General features: G+C 40.0%; 1 protein-coding gene across 1 annotated transcript in view; it reads right to left on the bottom strand.

Annotated features, from left to right (window-relative positions):
- Positions 1–3,563: 3,563 nt before the first annotated feature.
- Positions 3,564–19,040, bottom strand: part of SDHAF3 (succinate dehydrogenase complex assembly factor 3) — an 86,254-nt gene continuing 70,777 nt past the window's right edge. Inside the window, exon 2 of the mRNA XM_019959723.2 lies at positions 3,564–3,804. Within this exon, the coding sequence (XP_019815282.1) occupies positions 3,601–3,804 (204 nt within the window). The 3' untranslated portion in view covers positions 3,564–3,600. The remainder of the gene's footprint in view (positions 3,805–19,040) is intronic.

The following is a 19,040-nucleotide window of genomic DNA, read 5'->3' as shown; positions in this document are numbered from 1 at the left end:
GAGCCGCAGCTTGAGTTCCCTGAGTCACACAGCGAGTTCCCACTGGCTGTCTATTTTACATGTGGTAATGAATGTTTCCTGGTTACTTTCTCCGAGCCTCTCACCCTCTCCCTCCTCCCTGCCAACCACGTCCAGAAGTCTGTGCTCAGTGTCTGTCTCCATTGCTGCTCTGCGGATAGGTTCACCAGGACAACAGGGATTTGATGAAAGAATGACCAGGTACAGCAGGAGTGAAAATCTAATCACATTAAAAAGCAATGACAAAAGCATGGAATGCTGCAATTAATAATTTCAAAATTGAAGCTTTATTCAGTTTTGAATAAAGCAGTTTTAAGTGTAACCAAGAAAACGGGTGGCTGCATTAGTGAAACCAACAGAGAATCATCTGCTTACTAGGTAAGTCGGCCACGTGGATTAATACTAAGGTCACTAAAATGATGGCAGACATGAGATGAAGAGATAGGAGTCTGGAACCAAAGAACAAGAAAAACAAATTATAACCAAATTGAAAATAGTACTATACAGTTTTGAGGAAGTAGTGTATCTGTTTATGATGAAACAGCATTCCTGCAAGTAGTTGAGATTTTAAACTTCAGGGTAAGAGTTTTATATTGTTCACTGTCTATTCCTAGAGCCTGTTATAATGTAAAGACTAATTACTGACCACTTAGCTTATGCAGAAAGCCTCACCCATCCATCTACAGACTGATTCCAAGATAGATGGAAGAAAGGACTGAGGGACCTGGCGGCCATACATGTACATTTTAAAAATATTACTCTGATATTTGTATGAGATGGATTGTATGTGGTCACAGAGGATGCAGAGAAAATGATTAGCAGTAAGTTCTTAATATTCCAAGTAAGAGAGGTGAGAGTTTGGACTAACAAGGGCAAGACAGCAAAACAGAGCAAATATGAATTAATTTTTTAAAAAGCTGATATAAACAACTGCATCTGAAAATGATCACTTAATCTCAGAGTAAACATACATAATTAATATCCAAGTCATTTTAGTGTGTAATATATTTTTAAAACTCCTAAGCATTTTAGAATATGAATGGTATTTTCATTTGATTTTTTCAGTTTATAAATCAAGTATAAGAAAAAAAATAATGAAAGTGTTTTTATCTCACCATGAACTAGGCCATGAGATTCTCCAGGTAACTACAAATTATTTAAGGGGTCATCTGTTACTAACAAACACCATAGAAATGTATTATACATTGTATAATCTATTAGACAAATGATAACATGTATAAATCTGAATTCTAAAGCTACTTTTTAACCTTTCATTGTAAATAAACAATGACTTAGGAAGAAGGAATACTTAAAAGAGTAATCTTATGTACTATTAAAAGCAGAATTGATGAAGTTTTCAGGATAACAATGTATTTAAATAATAACCTTGCAGGACTTCAGGTCACCACCTCTCATGAAAACACCAAAATCACAACTGACTGCGGAACAACCATTGACAAACTAGACTTGAATCCACCCCCAAAGACTTTCTATACCCACAGACGAAGAAGTCACAGTGAGAGGGGGAGGGGCACTTTCACATCATCATCAAATCCCAGACCTGCTGGTGGGCAACGGGCATCTGGAAAGTAATTACATCACAGATGTTCTTCCACAGGAGTGAGGCTTCTGGCCCCACGGCAGGCTCCCCAGCCTTCGGGGTCTGTCACTGGGGGCGAGGAGCCCCCGGAGTTCTGAAGGGCAGCAGGGCTCGAGTGCAGGAGCTCCACAGGACTACACGAAACAGCCTCCACTCTGGAAGGGCACACACAAGGCTTCACATGCGCTGGGGCCCGGGACAAAGCAGTGGCTCCACAGGAGCCCGGGCCAGACCCACCTGCCGCTCTTGGAGGGTCTCTTGCGGCTCAGGTGGTGGGGGCCCCAGGAAATGCCTGTTGGTGTGAGCTCTCCTGGAGGCCGTCATTCTGACACTGAGACCTGGCCCCACCCAAAGGGATAAACACAAGGAGGAACACACCAAGACACATATTAATATCTGATTAAAATTAAAGACAAAGCGAGAACATGAACAGCAACAAGGGGAAAGCAACAATTAACTTTATGGGGATTCCTTATATGTTAGCAGTTTTTCAGTGGAAACTCTGCAGGCCAGAAGGGAGTGGCATGATTTATTTATTTAAAGTAATGAAAGGGAAAAACCTACAACTAATAATACTCTGGGGTCTGGAATTCTCAAGGAGGCAGAAAGGACTAACTTTTTTTCCCTCTACATTTCTTAGGATATATAACAATAATGTATCCTGCTTGAGGACAGTCTCTGGAAAGAACCTTCTGGCTAGTCCTGTAATCTTAAAATGTAAATTATGGGAGTAGGTCTAGTGAGGTCTTCACAACCTCCAGATATTCTTTTGATTCCCTGGTGGCTCAGACAGTAAAGTGTCTGTCTATCAATGCAGGAGACCTGGGTTCAATCCCTGGGTCAAGATTCCCTGGAAAAGGAAATGGCAACCCACTCCAGTACTCTTGCCTAGAAAATTCCATGGATGTAGGAGCCTGGTGCAGGCTAGTGTCTCTGGGGTCACAAAGAGTCAGACACAACTGAGCGATTTCACATTACACAATAATAGTCTACCCAGCAAAGCTCTCATTCAGATTTGACAGAGAAATCAGAAGTTTTATAGACAATCAAGAGCTAAGAGAATTCAGCACCACTAAACCAATTTTATAACAAATGCTAAAGAACTCTATAGACAGAAAAGAAAAAGGCTAAAACTAGAAATAAGAAAATTACAAACAGGAAAGCTTACCCATAAAGGCAAACATACAGTAAAAGTAGGCAATCATCCACACACAAATCTATCAAAACCAGTGACTGTGAGAAGAGAAGAGAGTACAAATGCAGGACACTGGAAATGCATTTGAGACCAGCAACTTAAAATATAGACTGCTATATTAAAACTTCATGGCAACCATAAACCAAAAAAAAAAAAAAAAAAAAGACCTACAAAAACAAATTCAAAATAATTAATAAAATGGCAGTAAGAACATATATATTGATAATTACGTTAAATCTTAATGGATTAAATGCTCCAACCAAAAAACAGACTGGCTGAATGGACACAAAAACAAGATCCCTATAAATGCTGTTTATAAGAGACCCACTTCAGATCTAGGGATACTGAAAGTGAGAGGGTAGAAAAAGGTATTCCATGCAAATAGGAATTAAATAATGAACATGGAATTCTGTATCTATCATGATTATGATATACTTATCTGATACAGCTAGAGCCACAAGATTAATGCTTAAACATGAATAGCATTAAAACAAATTTACATATAAAATTTTGGGGAAAATTTCACAAGCTTGTCCAGTTTACAACCATTCTTTCTTATGTAGTCCAAAACACAAATCCTATCCAGCAACTGTTACTACTTCAATAAATGTAGTTTCATCCACTCATGATCCTGATTTGTATATTACAACATTCAAAATATCCCCAAATAAAAGAATATTTCATTAACACCAGGCATTCTCAAAACCTAAATGCTTAAGAAACAAATTTTAAAAACCAATTAGAGGGCTCTGAACTTGAAATGCTTTTTTAAACTTTATTATATAGACTAAAGCTTTGGTTTCCTAGACTCAGTGATATTAAATTGCCTGTTGGGTTTAGTGGCCTCTTGCATCAGTTCCTGCAATTGTCCAATCTGTTCATCACGAAAGTCATTAAGTTTTTCTTCTGGCAGGGAGATTCCAAAACACGCTTTTTCAGTTGAATTTTGTCTGCTTTCATTAGCTTGTTGCCACAGCACTGCTGCATATGCCTAGTAAAAAGAACAACAACAACAAAATGAAGGTTATAGATGTTAAAATAAGATCTGTATTCATTCATTTAACATTGAAGGACTTAATTCTACCACGGAGTCTTATGCATTTGGCAAATCAGACATGAACAATATATAGCTGTGTCTTCACTACTCAGTGATAATTTCAAATACCCTGTATCTTATTATTAGCATTTTAAGGATTTTACCAAAGTCCTGAATCTGAAAATCTGGAAGTTTCAAAGGGAGTAGGAGTGGTCCACAAACAGGCTTCGGGAACACACATAAACCACCCCAAATCATATGCAAAATGGCACGTACACAAAAGCACACAGTTCCCAGGCATAAATCCCATCACATTTTCAGATGCAGAACTATGGGTCTTACAGGCTTAAAAGTGAGTCTCGAAATTCTTAAGGTTCATTCCTCTGTCTTCAATTTAAAAACCAATTTAAATCACAGAGAGAAACTTTTCAAACTTTAAGCTTTCAATATTTAACAAACATCTTTGTCAGAAAAAAAAATTCTACATTTTTCACACTGTAATTTTTTTCTCATTCAGTCAACCGTTGTTCAGCACAGATTAATTAGCAGCATATTCTTACTCTAAAATCAACATTGTAATCAGGCAGGAAGTACAGTTCACAAAGTTAAAAAATTATGTGCCCCCTCTGGGCAAGTAAACAAATTAAGTGAACTCTGGATAATGCTGCTATTTCATCTGGTTTAAGACAATTAAATTGCTTATAACTGCTGGATTACCAGCATCACCAAAGAAACCTTCATTTTAATTCCAGGTATTCCAAATAAAACCTTTACTTGAATTGGAAATAATATCTTCTTCATGTTTTATAGAAATCCATTAATATAATAACAGAAAAACTACACATCTTGAAAGTCAAAGTGTTAGTCATTCAGTTGTGTCTAACTCTTTGTGACCCCATGGACCACAGCCCACCAGGCTCCCTTGTCCATGGGATTCTCCAGGCAAGAACACTAGAGTGGGTTGTCATTTCCTTCTCCAGGGGATCTTCCCAACCCAGGGATCGAACCTGGGTCTCAAACTTTGCAGGCAGATCCTTTACCACCTGAGCCACCAGGGAAGCATTCTAGGGCTTTATAAATCCCACTTCTAAGTATATGCCCCAGAGCAGAGTTTCTCAACCTCGGTACTATTTACAAATTGTATAATTTGGATCATGCTTTGTAGTCGGGTGGGTGGGAATCTGCTCCACCGCTGTGGCATGTTTAGCAGCACCTCCGGTCTCTCCCTGGTGGCTCAGACGGTAAAAGCACCTGCCTACAATGCGGGAGACCTGGGTTCCATCCCTGGTTGGGAAGATCTCCTGGAGAAGGAAATAGCAGCCCACTCCAGTATTCTTGCCTGGAAAATCCCATGAACAGAGAAGCCTGGCAGGCTGCAGGCCATGGGGTCACAAAGAGTCGGACACGACTGAGCGACTTCACTTTCACTTTCTGGTCTCTCCACCTGCTACGTGCCTGTAGCACTCCTCCTCAGTCTTGATAGTCAAAAACGTCTCCAAACACTGCCAATGTTCTCTTGCAGACAAAACTGCCCAGGTTGAGAACTACTGTCCTAACAAAACTTTCCAACACATGGACAAGTATCAAGCAGAGAATGTTCATTATGGCATTGTTTATAAAAGCAAAACACTGGAAACTATTCAATTGTACTTCAACAGAAGAAAGGACAAGTGTTTAGACACTTCTTTATAAGCCATTATGTGAATTAAATGTATGTATTGACCTGATTAAATCTCTAAAGTAATCAGAATCCAAAGAGCAAGTTTTTTAAGAAGTTATTCATTTATAGAAATGGAAAAACCAAAACTCAAATTCATATGAAAATGTGAAGCCTTGAATAGCCAAGACAATCTGTTGGAGTATTCAGTTCTCAATTTTAAAACTTACTACAAAGTTACACTAAATAATCAAAATAGTGTGATACTGGCTTTAGGGTAGATATATACACCAATGGAATAGAACTGAGAGTTCAGAAATAAACCCTTACACATATGGCAAACTGATTTTTGATAAAGGCAATCAAGTCCATCAATGAGGGGAAAGAATATCTCTTCAATAGATACTGCTGGGAAAACTGGATTTCCACATGGAAAGCTGCATCCCTACCTCCCACAATATATAGAAATTAATGCTGTGAGATGGATGAAAAACATAAACGAACAAGCTAAAATCATAAAACTCCTAGAAAAAAATGAGTGAATTTTCATGACCTCGGATTTGGCAGTGGAGTCTAAAATATAGCAAAAGTATAAACAAGAAAAGAAAAACTAGATAAATTGGATTCATCAAAATTAAAAACTTTTGTGCATCAGAAGACACTCAAAGTGGAAAAACTACAGAATGGGAAAAAATATTTGCAAACCATGTCTGATAAGCATTTAATAACCAGAATATATAAAGAATTCTGACAAGTTAACAATAAAAAAGACCATTCAAAAAATGGGCAGAAAACTTGAATAGACATTTCTCCAAACATATATAAACCATCAACAAGAACATGAAAAGACACTCAACACAGTCAGTCATTGCTGCTGCTGCTAAGTCGCTTCAGTCGTGTCCGGCTCTGTGTGACCCCATAGACGGTGGCCCACCAGGCTCCCCCGTCCCTGGGATTCTCCAGGCAAGAACAGTGGAGTGGGTTGCCATTTCCTTCTCCAATGCATGAAAGGGAAAAGGGAAAGTGAAGTCACTCAGTTGTGTCCGACTCTTCGATACCCCAATGGTCTGCAGCCTACCAGGCTCCTCTGTCCATGGGATTTTCCAGGCAAGAGTACTGGAGTGGGGTGCCATTGCCTTCTCCAAGTCACTCATTAGAGACACAAAAATCAAAATCACAATAAGACACCACTTTATACCCACTAGGATGACTATAATAATAAATAAATAAAAGGAAAATACATGTGGGCGAGAATCTGAAGAAACTGCAAACTTATAATTACTAGTAGGAATATAAAATAGTATAGCCACTGTGGAAAACAGTTTGGCAGTTAGTTCCTCAAGAAGTTAAAGAATTACCATATAATCCAACTCTACTAATAGATATATACCCTAAATAAATGAAAGCAGGAACTCAAACAGACACTTTTACATCCATATTCATTACAGCATCCATTATTTACCACAGCAAGTATGTGGCAACAACCCAAATGGATATTAACAGACCAATGGATACATAAAACCTATCTGTACGATGGAACAGTATTCAGGCTTAAAAAGAGTTCTGATACAGTCTACAACATGGATGAAACTTGAAAACATCATGCTAAAACTGAAATAAGCCAGACATAAAAGAACAAATATTGTAGGATTCCACTCATGAGAAACATGTTGAACAGGCAATTTTAATGAGACAGAAAGTATATTAGAGGTTATCAGAGGGTAGGGGAGAGCGGGCGGAGATGCACTGCTTTTGGGACACAGTCTCTATTTGGATAAGAAAATGTTTGGGGTAAAGACAGTGGGAACTGATGAACAAGACTGTAAATGCAATTAACGCCCCTGAATGTACACTTAAAAGGCTAAAAGGCAAACTTTAACTATATTTCTACCACACTAAAAAGAAAAGGTATGTGAGGAGTGCCTTCTCTCAGACCAACCCTTCTACAGGTAACATGAAGTCCAGACAAAACATAATCCAACAGCAATCCAAAGACGCTGGAGAGCAACCAGTCAGAAAGTAGAAAGGATTTGAGAGAATGGAGAATGGCAGAGAACACTGGGTCAGGTTGCCATTTTTATGACTTTTTTCCTGAGGGAAGATGCCAGTTGGTACTGCAAGGTGACTGAGGACTCACAGCAGTGTGGGAGAACAGGAGGAGTTGAAAAATAAGAAAGGGAAATCTCAGAAAAAGATCTGCAAAAGAGGATCCCCAAATTCTGTAAATAAACTCTGACAAAATCTCTAGTTGACCCCTTAACTATGTATGCCCAGGACAAAGGTCAGCTAAGGCAAAAAGAACTAATAGATAATTCTTCCGGTGGTTCTTGTCAAGGTGAACACAGAATTTAGAGAACGGCACTGAAATACGTATAATATCATATATGAAACGAGTCGCCAGTCCAGGTTCGATGCACGATACTGGATGCTTGGGGCTGGTGCACTGGGACAACCCAGAGGGATCGTATGGGGAGGGAGGAGGGAGGAGGGTTCAGGATGGGGAACACATGTATACCTGTGGCAGATTCATTTTGATATTTGGCAAAACTAACACAATTTGTAAAGTTTAAAAATAAAATAAAATAAAATAAATAAATAAATAAGAATTTAGAGAACAAGTTACACCAAGTTAACTGCTTGATGAAACAACATTCAATACACTTTGAAAGAATATAGTGGAAGAATGTCTCTACAATTTATATATCATCACAGTGTCCAGAAAAAAAATCTAAAATCACAAGAAACATGAAGAAACAGAAAATGTGACTGATAATCAAGAGAAAAAACAATGCCTGAAATGACTCAGACATTAAAATTAGCAGCAAAGGATTCTAAAGTAGCTGAGTATGTTTAAATACATAAAATAAAATATGGTCATAATAAATGCACAAATGAGAAATCTCAGCACAAGTAAAAAACTGTAAGAACCAAATAAAAACTCTAGAACTCTTAAATGCACTGTTGGAAACTTAAAAATCTTCACTGACTGTTCAGTTCAGTTCAGTCGCTCAGTCGTGTCCGACTCTTTGTGACCCCATGGACTGCAGCAGGCCAGGCCTCCCTGTCCATCACCAACTCCTGGAGATTACTCAGACTCAAGTTCATTGAGTCGGTGATGCCATCCAACCATCTCATCCTCTGTCGTTCCCTTCTCCTCTCACCTTCAATCTTTCCCAACATCAGGGTCTTTTCAGTCTTTTCAAATGAGTCAGTTCTTCGCATCAGGTGGCCAAAGTACTGGAGTTTCAGCTTCAACATCAATGAACATTCAGGACCGATTTCCTTTAGGACGGACTGGTTGGATCTCCTTGCAGTCCAAGGACTTCTCCAACACCACAGTTCAAAACCATCAATTCTTTGGTGCTCAGCTCTCTTTATAGTCCAACTCTCACATCCATACGTGACTACTGGAAACACCATAGCCTTTACTAGACAGACCTTTGTTGGCAAAGTAATGTCTCTGCTTTTTAATATGCTGTCTAGGTTGGTCACAACTATTTATCCAAGGAGTAAGCATCTTTTAATTTCATGGCTGCAGTCACCATCTGCAGTGATTCTGGAGCCCAGAAAAATAAAGTCGGACACTGTTTCCACTGTTTCTCCATCTATTTGCCATGAAGTAATGGAACCAGATGCCATGATCTTCGTTTTCTGAATGTTGAGCTTTAAGCCAACTTTTTCACTCTCCTCTTTCACTTTCATCAAGAGGCTTTTTAGTTCCTCTTCACTTTCTGCCGTAACAGTCGTGTCATCTGCATATCTGAAGTTATTGATATTTCTCCCAGCAATCTTGATTCCAGCTTGTGCTTCTTCCAGCCCAGCGTTTCTCATGATGTATTCTGCATATAAGTTAAATAAGCAGGGTGACAATATACAGCCTTGACATACTCCTTTGCCTATTTGGAACCAGTCTGTTGCTCCACGTCTGGTTCTAACTGTTGTTTCCTGACCTGCATACAGATTTCTCAAGAGGCAGGTCAGGTGGTCTGGTATTCCCATCTCTTTCAGAATTTTCCATAGTTTATTGTGATCCACACAAAGGCTTTGGCATAGTCAATAAAGCAGATGTTTTACTGGAACTCTCTTGCTTTTTTGATGATCCAGCAGATGTTGGCAATTTGATCTCTGGTTACTCTGCCTTTTCTAAAACCAGCTTGATCATCTGGAAGTTCACGGGTCACATATTGTTGAAGTCTGGCTTGGAGAATTTTGAGCATTACCTTGGTAGTGTGTGAGATGAGTGCAATTGTGTGGTAGTTTGAGCATTCTTTGGCATTGCTTTTCTTAGGGATTGGAATGAAAACTGACCTTTTCCAGTTCTGTGGCCACTGCTGAGTTTTCCAAATTTGCTGGCATATTGAGTGCAGCATTTTCACAGCATCATCTTCCAGGATTTGAAATAGCTCAATTGGAATTCCATCACTTCCACTAGCTTCGTTCATAGGGATGCTTCCTAAGACCCACTTGACTTCACATTCCAGGATGTCTGGTTCTAGGTGAGTGTGAGTGATCACACTATCATGATTATCTGGGTCGTGAAGATCTTTTTTGTATAGTTCTTCTGTGTGTTCTCGCCACCTCTTCTTAATATCTTCTGCTTCTGTTAGGTCCCTACCATTTCTGTCCTTTATTGAGCCCATCTTTGTGTGAAATGTTCCCTCAGCAACTAATTTCTTGAAGACATCTCTAGTCTTTCCCATTCTATTGTTTTCCTCTATTTCTTTGCACTGATCATTGAGGAAGGCTTTCTTATCTCTCTTTGCTATTCTCTGGAACTCTGCATTCAAATGGGTATATCTTTCTTTTTCTCCTTTGCTTTTCACTTCTCTTCTTTTCACAGCTATTTGTAAGGCCTCCTCAGACAACCATTTTGCCTTTTTGCATTTCTTTTTCTTGGGGATGGTCTTGCTCCCTGTCTCCTGTACAATGTACAAACCTCTGTCCATAATTCATCAGGCACTCTATCAGATCTAGTCCCTTAAATCTATTTCTCACTTCCGCTGTATAATCCCACATTCGTTAGGGATTTGATTTAGGTCATACCTGAATAGTCTAGTAGTTTTCTCTACTTTCTTCAATTTAAGTCTGAATTTTACAATAAGGAGTTCATGATCTGAGCCACAGTCAGCTCCCGGTCTTGTTTTTGAGGACTGTATAGAGCTTCTCCATCTTTGGCTGCAAAGAATATAATCAATCTGATTTCGGTGTTGACCATCTGGTGATGTCCATGTAGAGAGTCTTCTCTTGTGTGTTGGAAGAGGGTGTTTGCTATGACCAGTGTGTTCTCTTTGCAGAACTCTATTAGCCTTTGCCCTGCTTCATTCTGTACTTCAAGGCCAAATTTGCCTGTTACTCCGGTGTTTCTTGACTTCCTACTTTTGCATTCCAGTCCCCAATAATGAAAAGGACATCTTTTTTGGGTGTTAGTTCTAAAAGGTCTTGTAGGTCTTCATAGAACCATTCAACTTCAGCTTCTTCAGCATTACTGGTTAGGGCATAGACTTGGATTACTGTGATATTGAGTGGTTTGTCTTGGAGACGAACAGAGATCATTCTGTCGTTTTTGAGATCGCATCCAAGTACTGCATTTCGGACTCTTTTGTTGACCACGATGGCTACTCCATTTCTTCTAAGGGATTCCTGCCCGCAGTAGTAGATATAATGGTCATCTGAGTTAAACTCACCAATTCCAGTCCATTTTAGTTCATTGATTCCTAAAATGTTGATGTTCACTCTTGCCATCTCCTATTTGACCACTTCCAATTTGCCTTGATTCATGGACCTAACATTCCAGGTTCCTATGAAATATTGCTCTTTACAGTGTCAAACCTTGCTTTCAATAACCAGTCACATCCACAACTGTGTGTTGTTTTTGCTTTGGTTCCGTCTCTTCATTCTTTCTGAAGTTATTTCTCTACTGATCTTCAGTAACATATTGGGCACCTACTGACCTGGGAGTTCATCTTTCAGTGTCGTATGTTTTTGCCTTTTCATACTGTTCATGGGGTTCTCAAGGCAGGAATACCGAAGTGGTTTGCCATTCCCTTCTCCAGTGGACCACATTCTGTCAGAACTCTCCACCATGACCTGGCCATCTTGGGTGGCTCTACATGGCATGGCTCATAGTTTCACTGAGTTAGACAAGACTGTGGTCCATGTGATTAGACTGGTTAGTTTTCTGTGATTGTGGCTTCAGTCTCTCTGCCCTCTGATGGAGAAGGGTAAGAGGCTTATGATGGGATAGACTGAGAGGGAAACTGGGTCTTGTTCTGATGGGCGGGGCCATGCTCAGTAAATCTTAAATCCAATTTTCTGTTGATGGGTGGAGCTGTGTTCCCTCTCTGCTATTTACCTGGGGCCAAACTATGGTGGAGGTAATGAAGATAATGGTGACTTCCCTCAAAAGATCCTATGCATGTACTGCTACAGTCCATGCCCCCAGCCCTGCAGCAGGCCACCACCGACCCACACCTTCACCAGAGACTCCCGGACACCCACAGGCAAGTCTCCTGTGGGTGTTTATACACTAAATGTTATACATTATCACTGAATGTTAATAGCATACTGGCATTGAGAAAAGATCCAATGAACTTGAAAGTATAACAGAGAAGTTGTCCAATCTGGAAAGCTATTAAAAATGAACTTAAGATCAAATATCTGTGGGACAGTGTCAAAAACATGTTTCGGTGGAATCCCACAGGAAAATGAGGCAAAAATATTTTTGGAAAATCAATATCTGAAAAATATGTATATAGGTTCATAAAGCTTAGCAAGCCCCTAACAAGATAGATTCAAATGAAGACACACCTAGGCATATAGTAGTCAGATTGTTGAAAAGGATCCATAAATTAAAATCATAAAGAAATTTATAAACAGTATGACCACATGTATAGAAAATATATATTCTTTGTAGATATATACATATACTCAAAATAAATGAAAACAAGTATGGAAAGAGATACCAATGTCAGGACACTGATTTCCTCCTTCCTTATTCTGCAGAGGCAAAGACTGGGATAAAGTTTTAGCTGTACTTTTAGTATTCAATTTGCTTTTTAAAAGGCTAACCTAAAGCAAATACTGTAAAATGTCAGTATTAAATGTGGGTGGTGGATACACACATGTATATAATTTTCTTCTTCCTGTATATTTTGGAATTTTTTCTAATTTTACACTTATAAGTTTAAAAATGTAAAATACCAGAATATTTTCACTGGGGTATAATTTATAATAAGGTAACAAACTAATGCTTATCTAAATTTTTTAAATTTTATTTTTAACTGGTGGATAATTGTTTAACATCCTTGTGTTGGTTTCTGCATTACAACATGAAGCAGCCATGTGTGCATGCTAAGTTACTTCGGTCATGTCCCACTCTCTGTGACCCTATGGACTGTAGCCCAGCAGGCTCCTCTGTCCATGGCATTCTGGGGTAGGTTGCCATCCCTCCTCCAGGGGATCTTCCGGACCCAGGGATCTAACCCATGTCTCCTGCGGCTCTGCCCTGCCATAAGTATGTCCCCTCCGTCTTGAACCTCCTTCCCCCATCTTCCCTATCCCCACACTCCCCCAATCCCGCCCCTCTAGGTTGTCACAGCGCACCGGGTTGAGCTCCCTGTGTCATACAGCAAATCCCCACTACCTATATTACACATGGTAATGCATATGTTTCAGTGCAACTCTATGTTTCTTGAGAAAACTAGAAATGCATTTCACAAAGAAGTGTGAAGAGGTGGTCCCAGTTAAAGATGATAGGTAACAAAAGAAGGCTCCTGAATGCCTCTCTTCCCACAAACACACCAAATCCACAACTACATATGGAACAATTCCCTCTGAAAAACAATGCAGAAACTAGCTGCATGACTCTTACATACTGGATAAATAAGAAAAAAAAATTCACACTGAAACAGGTAAGAGGCTGAGACATTCTCCCCATAAACCCCATCTCAGCCCTGAGGATCTGCAAATAGGCGGGCACCATCCTGGTATACTCCCAGCTTGTCCCATGCTCCCAGGTTGTCAGTAACTATAAAAGCAGCCTGCGCACAGGTCTGCTGTCCCAATCTTCATAGCTGCTGCCAAGAGGACACCTCTCTTGACAGCCTGGTTCTGGTGGCCACTTAGGCTTGCTTTCACTGTTTCAGAAGGACATTAGTAAAAGAGGGAACAATCGGTAACCACCATCCAGGGCTTCCGTGCAGACAGAGTAGGCAGAAACGCCCACCTCCCAATCTTCCCCTGAAAGAGATCTATCTGCATACTCTAAAGCCCTTGCCTGATGGCCCAAATTCTAAACAGTGTGCATCGAGGTACTGACTGAGATCCCACTTCGGGACACTGATATGAGTTGGCACACCCCAAGTACCCAGAGCCATTAAGACACAGAGGGCTCCTTAGACAATCGCAAAAGTTTCGGAGACAAAAGACAGGGAAGGTTGAATGATAAGCTTCATCTCCTAAACAAGGCCACTCATTCAGGAATGGAGGAAATTAACTGTTTTATCTAATGCACAGAAATCAACATGGAGTCCAAGAAAATGAATAAATATGTTCCAAATAAAAAACAAGATAAAACCCCAGGGGAAAAGCCTTATTAATAAAATGGAGATAAGTGATTTACCTTATAAAGAGCTCAAAATGATGACAATAAAGATGCTTATCAAGGTCAGGAGAATGATGCATGAATAAAGTGAATTTCAACAAAGAGAAAAATATAAGAAAATACTAAACAGAAATCACAGAGCTGAAGAATACAATAACAAATGAAAAGCTCCACAGAGAGGTTCAGAAACAGATTAGATGATATAGGGAGGGAAAAAGATGAGTGAACTCCACAAGAGGACAGTGAAATTCATCCACTCAGAGGAACAAAATGAAAAATAGTGAAGACAGGTTAAGGGGCTTCTGGTACAATATCTTTGAATCAATATTTGCATTACCAGGGATAATGGAAGGAGAAAAGACAGAAAAGAGGGAGAAAGCATATTTAAAGAAATAATGCCCGAAAACTTCCCTAACATGGAAAAGAAAACAAATGTCCAGAGCCAGGAATCCCAGAAAATTCCATAAGACAAAGACACACTATGATTAACTTATTGTCAACTACAAACCGGCACCTGCCATGGGCACTTGCCACCTACCTCTACAAGACTAAGTCATGGCCACTGCAGCTGCTGACCTTCAACACCCCTGAGGGGAGTTCAGGGTGGAGGCAGAAATGAGGCACTCTGTGCTCTGGAAAACTGGCAGAACAGGTCTTCACAAAGATATATTCAGGAGCCCAATTCTTGCATCTCCTCATATCCAGAAAAGCACTAAATTCCTTCATGATGATGTTTGCTCCTCGTGACTAGGAGAAATCTCTTCTGCAAAAAATATGTGCTTGATTACAAGTATTCCCTCTTCACCAAGATCACATACATACTGACCTTCCCCTTATCTCTTTGGAGCAGTTTCTCAGAGCTATCTGAAACGCTATCTCCTGGGCTATAGTCCTCATATTGCCAGTAAAACTTAACTCATAACTCTCACATTATGTATTTTTCAAAGTCAGCATTATAAAAAATTAAAGGACAGAATCTTAAGAGCAACAACAACAACAAAAACTTGTTATGTTATGTACACCACCCATAAGACTTAAGCAGATTTTTCAGTAGGTACTTTGACTACATTGTGTTACTTTCTTCTTGCCTGCAAAGTGCTAAAAGAAAAAAGAAAAAAAAAAAGTCAATTCATAATATTCTACCCAGCTCAGAATTGAAGGAGAGAGAAAAAGTTTTCCAGAGACATGAAAGCTGAAAGAGTTCATGAGTATTAGATCAGCCTCACAAGAATTGATAAAAGACCTATCCAGCTGAAACAAAAGGATGCTAATAAATAACAGGAAAACACAGAAACACAAATGTCACTGGTGAAGGTAAGTAGTGTAGTAGTATAGGGTGCTCAGTTGTGTCCAACTCCTTGCAGCCCCATGGACTGTAGCCCGCCAGGTTCCTCTGTCCATGGAATTTTCCTGGAGCATGTTGCCATTTCCTTCTCCTGGGGCTCTTCCCAACCTAGGGATTGGAACTGCATGTCTTGTGTCTCCTGCATTGGCAGGTGGATTCTTTACCATTAGTGCCACCAAACTGAGAATACTCTAATGTTATAATGATGGTGGATAAATCAGTTATAAATCTAGTATGAAGTTGAAACACAAAAGTATTTTAAAATTATTAATGGATACAGATGGTAAAATGGTGCAAATTGTGAAATCAAAAATAGAAAACATGGAGTAGAAGAGTGAAAAGCGTGGAGTTTTAGTGTGCATTTGATGTTATCAGCTTAAAATAACCTGAAATGTTTCATATAAGCTTCACAGTAAACACAAAGCAAAAATCTATGAGATTCACAAAAGACAAAGGAAATCTAACAATACCACTACAGAAAATCCTCAGATTACAAAGGGAGAGAGAATGAAAAGTAACCAAAGAATCACAAAACAGAAAACAATTAACAAAATGTCAATAGTAAGTCCATATCTATCAATAGTTATTTTAAATGTAAATAAACTGAATTACTCAATCAAAAGATACAGAGGGCTGAATGGATTAAAAAATGGACCTAACTATATGCTGCCTATAAGAAACTCAATTCAGCTTTAAGGACACACAAAGACACGTGGAAAAAGATATTCCATGCAAGTGGAAACCAAAACAAAGCTAGGGTAGCTATATATCAGATAAGACAGATTTTAAGACAAAAAAGACATAAGGAAAGCCGTCAAACAAAGAAAGAGTCTTTGAGTATAGTGAGAGAAGATGTAGTGGGCTGAATGGTGTCCTCCAAAGATAACAAGTCTTGAAACCAGTGAGTGTTACTTTATACAGCACACAGTCTGCAGATGTATTTAAATTAAGAATCTCTGCACCGAGGAGATTATCCTGGTGTGCTCTAAATATCATCACACATGTTCTTAAAGGAGGGAGGCTGAGAGAAATTAGATACGCCAGAGGAGCAGGTGTCGTGAACACAGGATGGTGTCGCCACAAGTCAAGGAATGCCCCCAGCCTCTAGAAGCCAAGAGCAGCAAAGCAGATTCTCGCTGAGAACCCCCAACGTCTTAATTAGGACATACAGCCTCCAGAACTGTGTGAGAGAATAAAATTCCGTTGTTAAGTCACCAAGTTGTGCTAATTTGTCACAGCAGTCCCAGGAAACTAATACAGCAGTAAACTACAGAAACACGTCAGGGAACTTTTGTAACGAGAAAAACTACCCTTCATGCTATGATAACAAATTGTTACCAAAAAGGCAAATTAAGTGTGGCTTGCTAATTCTGCTTCTCACTAGAGTTTTTGAAAAAGCAGAGGACCTAGAGTACCAGGGTACCTAGTCTTATAGGGATAATAATTACAAATATTTTGAGAGATTAGTTATGACTTCATTGTACTTTTATTCTCTACCTATGAATTCAACTTGTCTATAGTCTGAAATCAACTGATACCACTGAATTACTGGGAACAAACTAGACAGAATCTTTTATAATATGACTTAAAAAGATTTAAAAATAAGCTATCAGTGTAATAAAATTACATCAAAGTATCAGCAAAATGCTGGCAAAGATTTTTTTACAAATAAACTGTATTGATTTTCTTTTAAACCAGATTTGAGACCTAAAAAACTAAAGGAATAACACAAGAGAAACAATCAGGTATCATGGCCTCCTGATAGAAGTACCTTCCCTGGTGGCTCAGTCAGTAAAGAATCTGCCTGCAATGCAAGAGACCTGAGTTTGATCCGTGGGTTGGGAAGATCCCCTGGAGAAGGAAATGGGAATGCACTCCAGTATTCTTGCCTGGAAAATTCCATGGACAGGGGAGCTTGGCAGGCTATAGTCCATGGGGTCACAAGAGTAGGACACAACTTAGCGACCAAACCACCACCACCTGATGGAAGTACTTAACCACCTACACTGAAAATCAGTCTGTACGGAATAAGCCTCTACTTTTAAGACAACTTACAGAATATGTGAAATATCACTCTGGAAATTCCATTAGAGAAATGGAGACTCTGAAAAGACAAAAACAAACAACCCCAGTCTTAGAATCAATAAAGAAAAAACATCAACTTAACAGTGGAGAAATCTAGAAGACTGAGCAAATGATCACGATTAACACCACCAGTAATGAGTGATACTGAAAGCATCGTGATGAAGTGAGATGCTACCTTTGTCTCTCCCCTTTAATCTGCAACCACTAAACATCTGCACTCAACAAAGGTACCTCTGCCCAACACGCTGTGATGCCAGAGTTTCACACATCGGAACACCTAAAGGTGGGTAGACTGGAACACACAGAGGAAACAGACCAGAGGAATACAAAGGCTGCTGCTGCTAAGTCACTTCAGTCGTGTCCGACTCTGCGCAACCCCATAGATGGCAGCCCACCAGGCTCCCCCGTCCCTGGGATTCTCCAGGCAAGAACACTGGAGTGGGTTGCCATTTCTTTCTCCAATGCATGCAAGTGAAAAGTGACAGTGAAGTCGCTCAGTCGTGTCCGACTCTAGCAGCCCCATGAACTGCAGCCCACCAGGCTCCTCCGTCCATGGGATTTTCCAGGCAGGAGTACTGGAGTGGGGTGCCATTGCCTTCTCCAGAATACAAAGGCAGTGCCTGCCATTCCAGCTACTTGGTCGCAGCAGCTGAGCCCACAGCCCTAGGGAAGCCAGTAGCAGCAGAGGAGGTAGCACATGTGACTCCAGCCTCCTGGCCACAGTGGCTCTCATGGTCACAAATAACTGGACAGCAGTGGCAGAGGGGCCTATGACACCATTCCTTCAGGTACAGAGGCACCCACAACTCTGACCCCTTGCCCAGAGCAGTGCTGCCTGCAAAGACAACAATCCCAGACACAGCAAGGGCAACCTTGCCCCAGCTCCTCCCCACCTGTGGCAGGGCCTGCGGCTTGAGAGATCCTGGACACAGCAGAAGCAGTCACCATCCCAGTGTCCCAGGTGGCAATGCCAGCAATGCCACAGCAGCAACACACCAACAATGTCAATGGGCAACACCTGTGACAGAGGTGCACCGTGCCAAGGCTCAAACATAACCAGAGGCAGCTAAGGTTAAGAAAAACAAAAAGTTTGTGTTATAGTACCACCCACTGGCAAAAAAAGACTCTAATTTCTAAACTGTTGACTCATTAGAACCAAAACAAAAACAAAAAACCCAAACCAAAAACTACCTAAAGAAGAAAGACGTTTGCTACTTCAAATGAACCAGCAGAGGAATAGGTCATCAAAAAGAGAAAAAAGAAATCATGCCCTTTGCAGCAACATGGATGGACCTAGAGACTGTCACACTGAGTGAGGTCAGGGAAAGCAGATATCATGATGTTGCTTATACGTGGAATCTAAAAAAGAAGTATTAATGAACTTATTCACAAAACAGAAAGAGAGTCACAGATGTAAAAAACAAACCTATGGTTTACTGAGAGAGAAAGTGGGAGGGCAGGGATAAGCTGGGAGATTGGGACTGACATATATACACCACTAC

This window comes from Bos indicus, chromosome 4 (assembly GCF_029378745.1).
Source record: "Bos indicus isolate NIAB-ARS_2022 breed Sahiwal x Tharparkar chromosome 4, NIAB-ARS_B.indTharparkar_mat_pri_1.0, whole genome shotgun sequence".
Taxonomy (NCBI): Eukaryota; Metazoa; Chordata; class Mammalia; order Artiodactyla; family Bovidae; genus Bos; species Bos indicus.
The sequence above is the reverse complement of the archived record's forward strand: the minus strand, read 5'-3'. Positions and strand labels throughout refer to the sequence as shown.